At 45.3% G+C, this 5,186-nt stretch overlaps 1 protein-coding gene across 1 annotated transcript; it reads right to left on the reverse strand.

Annotated features, from left to right (window-relative positions):
• Positions 1–3,078: 3,078 nt before the first annotated feature.
• On the reverse strand, positions 3,079–4,047 carry LOC128270715 (fibrinogen-like protein A). Its single transcript, XM_053008130.1, has one exon. It carries the CDS (start codon positions 4,045–4,047, stop codon positions 3,079–3,081), a length of 969 nt encoding a protein of 322 aa, XP_052864090.1.
• Positions 4,048–5,186: the final 1,139 nt, after the last annotated feature.

Genomic DNA, 5,186 nt, shown 5'->3' on the forward strand with positions numbered 1-5,186 from the left:
GTGCTGATGGCGGCGTTGGTGCTGAGCAAACTCCGGACGGATGGACGCCGTGCCGTTCCCCGAAAGCCTTGGACCGGGATTTTTCGGGGCCGCCGAGTGTTACGTTACAGTCTTCAGCGGCGGCCATGGCCACGACTCCCGCCGAATCAGATCCTAGGACCACGCGGTGATGGTCCACGGGATAAAGCGCAAAAACCCATCAGTGACACCATTGTGTGACCGAATGCGTGTGACGAATGCATTCCGCGCTCGGCGTTGCAGCTGCACCTCCGTCTTGGTGTACCTTTTTTTTGCCGAAAGATGGGCGAAGGATGGCCTCTTTTTTTGCCAGCATTTGAGGGTCGTCCGCCTGTGCGAAGATGACGCCATCGGTGCACTCGATCCACTCGGTCCGGCTCCGGGGGATTTGGCCGCGCCGTGTAATCGGATCAATTCACGTGGAAATCGCCAAGTCGTTGGCAAACGAGTTGGGTTTGATTTCGCCGCGAACCGGACTCGACGCTCGCTCTGGCCGGAAATGGTTTCTTCCGGAAAGAGTGCGGACTTTTTGTAGTTTTTCTATCGTCAAAATGTGTTCGCGGACCCATGTGTTAATTGTTGCGCAGTCGAGGGCCGTTCTCTGCAACGAAACTTCTTGCAACGGTCACTGAGCGAACATTCGGCAGCTAAAACTCAACTTAAACTATAGTCGTAAAGTCCAAAATAGTCCCGAACGTTTAGTGTTAACTTTTGCCGATGACCACACTAATTAATGGCGATAGTCAAATTTAACAAACTCATTCCAGGTTCTTCTTCATGCACATTTTTCTGCGCCAGTGGTTTCAAACACGCGGCCCGCGGCCACGTCCGCGGAGTATATCAGGTTGGGGAAAAAGTAATCGACGTTTTTCACGACAGATGCCTTTTGTGATCTATGTCTCCGGAAGTATCGATCGTACAGCTTCAAGTTTAGGCTCGTTTTAAAGCTGATACTTTACACTTAAAAAAATGCTTTCATTGTTCTTTGTTTATTCTATTCGTTTGTGAGTTACAGGGTGTTAACAATGGAGGTCAACGCGGAGAAAATTCGGTACATTTTACATTTTTTGTCCGATAAAGGCGAAAACTCAAGATAGGCCACTGAAATTTTGCATGGTTTTTGTGGTGCCGATACTCTAACAGCTAGCTGGGTGAAATTTTGGTTTCGTTGACATGTTTCAGTTATTTTTTATGTTAAAGCCTAGGCAGACACGTCATCGAAAATGTCGATAAAATCACAGAAATAATCAAAGTTCATCGGCATGTTAGTAGTCAGAACATCGGCCAGGAGCTAAAGATCAACCATCGAACAGCTTAAAGCCATTTGCGCAAAGCTGGATCCACAAAGAAGCTCAATGTTTGGGCGCCACCATATTTACACCTAAAAACATGATGGCTCAAATTTCCATCGGCGAAGTTTTGGCTAAACGGAATGAAAACGAACTATTTCTTAAACGGATAGGTACTGGGGATGAGGAATGGGTCACTAACAATTGACAAGCTAACAATTGACCAGAAACAACCAGAATCGGCCCACGGTTTGTGGTTTGGGGTTTTGTGTTCAACCACAAGAGGTTTGTGTTCCACCAGGACAACGAAATGTTACGCACGTCTTTAGTGATACGCCAGAAAGTCCGTCAGTATCATATTTCGCCCATACTTATCTTGTATTTTCATCTTTCTAGCAATATTGAATGATAATCTTTCACCTTATGGGTATTCTTTTTAAACTATATCTTTAGCGTATGTTTTTAGAGCGCTTGAGGTCATTCGATATGTTATTAAATTGGGTTGTTCTTATTACTGTTAATCTATTTTGTTAGTGCCCTATGCAAAATTGTCATTTGTATTGCGATTCTAAGTCTCAAGACTCATGCAGCGTCAGCGTCTTATTGCCCGTTTAACATTGTCGTATATGAACCTTGGCCACATAAACCTTCAACCTGTATTCAGGGTGTTCCATACTATTAAAATGTTAAATAACTCAGGCATTTTTCAGTCGATTTTGACAAATGAACAAGATTTATTTAGGGTATAGAATGCCGTTTATTAACAACTAGCTGTTCCCGGTGAGCGTTGCCACACCTCATTTCATCCTCATTTCTCGATTAGGGGCGTTTCAGAGAACTTCCTGGTAACGAATCCGATCAGTTTCGCTTCCCGTTGGTCCTGTGCTTCAGCCACGCGCGATAATTTTATCTTCTTCGCATTGGCAAAACATTTTCCAAACGGCATGATAAATGCTGAAAAACGGTCGAAACTTGCTCAGATACGCCACATGCTTCCTCTGATCTCTCTGCGACGAATTAAGACATTGGCGCTCGCCCCAACTGATAAACAAACTGCGCCCCATCTATCAAACGTCAGTTGTCGCGTCGACGTTTATTCACCACGCTTTGTGCTGGATACATACTGAATGGTGGAAAACTGAATGTTTATCTGAAATTCACCCACATTTTGTATGGAAGACCCCCTTTGTAAAGAGGGGAGGGCTTTCAAACATTCGTCAGAACCGTTCCTAAAAACTTCCACCTGACGAATTTGGTTCGATTTGGTTCGAAAACAGCCCGAATTATGCTGAATTTTTATGTTACGTTTGAATGGAACCCCCTCCCTCTCTCCGCAGATGTGGGAGGGTCAAACTTTCCTATTCACAATGCGGTGTCACAAAACTACGCTGTGCAAAATTTCACGCGGATTGGTTCAGTAGTTTTGGAGAAAATGCGGTACAGACAGAAAAACATCCATTTTTATATATATACAGAAGAAGAAGATATAGATTATTTATATTTGTAGAAGAAGATAGTGATGAAAGTAGTCGCTGCTCGGGTTAACATTTCCGGACCAGGCAAAGCGTACGTTGTGGACCGTAGCAGAAGCTATTCTAATTTGACGTTTGGCGCTTAAGGTCTTCTTCTTTTTGGCCACGTTTAATCGTGCATTTTCATACTGAAGGATGATTATTTCGAGTCTTCGAGACGTACGTTGACCTTTTGGAGGTTTTGCTGCATTACGGAATGGATAGCGCATAGCTGATCCTGAGCTAATGGACAACAGCGTTCATTTTGGTCGTATCATCATTCTTGAAAAGCTCAGTCCTTCATAGGAACCGCTGAAGTGGTACCAGAACATCGATTTAATATCGACTATATTCTTGTATGGCCCGTTCAAATTGGAGTGCGAGCAGCCGCTGTACCACCAGACACCCTCATATCTTGCAGCACAATTTACTTCCTTCCATACATCATTATCACGATCGTACGTCGAGAATTTCATATTCTTGTGATGTGACAGAGAATCCCCTGCAGTTCCGCTGTACGCTCCAAGGGTTTTCAGATTGTATTGTTCGGCTTCACTGCCGATCTCGAATGCTGCGTAGAATGCAAAGCTATAATTCCCCTTAAAGTCTCTCAGCTCAACCATCAGTTCATGGGGTCGCCCCGATGTCAGCTGATGTATTCGTTCCAGTCCGATCCAGAACTCATTCTCAATGTCACCAAAACCATTCCGATACTCTTTCCAGTTGCGATAAAAGTTCAGCGATCCATCGAATCGGTGCTGTATCACCAACCAGATGCCTCCACCCTTCGTATCCCGGTGACAGTACGCCATAAAAGGGATGCTTTCAACGTTCGCCTGGATAATATATATCCCAGACTGTGCATTCCGAATGTCACTGCACGAGCGATAGGGTACATATGAAAGAGGATTGGTCTTCGTTGTAACACGCGTAGGTATTTGCGCAACATCATCCTCCAATCGACGCATCGAATCGAGATTGTTCTGCACGGCCCTCTTAATCTCGACCAGGCTCTTATCACTGTTGTTTTGGCTTTGCACAGCTTCTTCCCGGTGCTTGGCCCATTCGCTCTGTAGCCCCAAAAAACTTTGCTGCATTTGGTCTAGTCCCACGGTCATGTGCGCCTTGCAGTCAGCTTGGCTTTGCGCAGCTTCTTTCCGCTGCTTGGCCAATTCGATCTGTAGCTCCAGTACATTTTGCTGCATGTGGTCTAGCTTTACCATGAGCATCTCGAGAGCATATCCAGAGAAGCTAGCAGAACATGGTGTAGCAGAATCAGTTTCGTCGAAAATCGCGCCACCCGATCTAGCACTGCTGACGATGCACAAGAACACTATCCATCCTAGAGTCCCCATGCTTCCGAAACACACTTCACGACACTACGACACTCTTCTGACTTATCGTTTCCAAAATACACAAATGAGCTCAAGGGTCCAAAATTCGCTTTATAGGGGAGTAAAAAAAACAAGAACAGCGTTAACTTGGTGTTGGTTGAAATTGCGATTAAGTAGTTGCGAGCAACAACTTGATGTAATATTAAAGTCTATGGTTTATAAATAAATTGGTGGTAAGAGAATCTGCATTACATAGCTAGATAGTTATGTGAGCACTTAAAAATAATGATGTGACACTGTAATGTGCTTGTCGAACAACGAACTTGTGGGTGATGCACTCTTTTGCAATGGGTGGAACAAGTTTGCAGATTAATTTGACTTGGACCGTATTCTACTTTCAGTTTTAACAATGCGTAATGAACAAAAAGTGCGCAGTTTTGATACACTTCAGTCACACGAAGAAGCAAGGATCAAACATCGTTCTTGGAAGAGATAGTTACTTACTCATACAACACTTGACCTGGTTGTGCGGACTGCGGAGCTTTCGTAGTTGAATAAATGTTCGCACACTTCGAGGTTGAATCTAACAATCGGCAAACAGCGGCCCGTTCAACTTTCTTATATACGTACAATAATTATCTTCCCCTCGGTTCACGCGTACCTTAGTACTAGTTCAATCCTGCTCTAACGCCCCAATTACGACTTGACCGAGTCGGGTTCCGGGTTGTCGGCTACCGAGTGCATCGTTTCCCTTCGTGCCGGTTGCCGCTCTTTCCCTGCCATCCGTCGCACTGATCGTCGTCCCGATCGCTGATCGATGGGTTAGCCCTTATCTGCTTACGCTACGGTTCGCGATCGCTTTCTTCCGGGTCTTGGAGTGACGGTTCTAGCGATCGTTGGGTCGGTGACCCAAACTGCTGGCGTTGCAATTATTCGCTCGTTTCTCGGCTTGCTCGGACGATTCTAGCGATCCGGTTGGGGCCGGTTGCCTTACCCAATGGCACTCACCCCGCCGGCAATGTTTTGATGATGCA

This window comes from Anopheles cruzii, chromosome 3 (genome assembly GCF_943734635.1).
Source record: "Anopheles cruzii chromosome 3, idAnoCruzAS_RS32_06, whole genome shotgun sequence".
Classification (NCBI taxonomy): domain Eukaryota; kingdom Metazoa; phylum Arthropoda; class Insecta; order Diptera; family Culicidae; genus Anopheles; species Anopheles cruzii.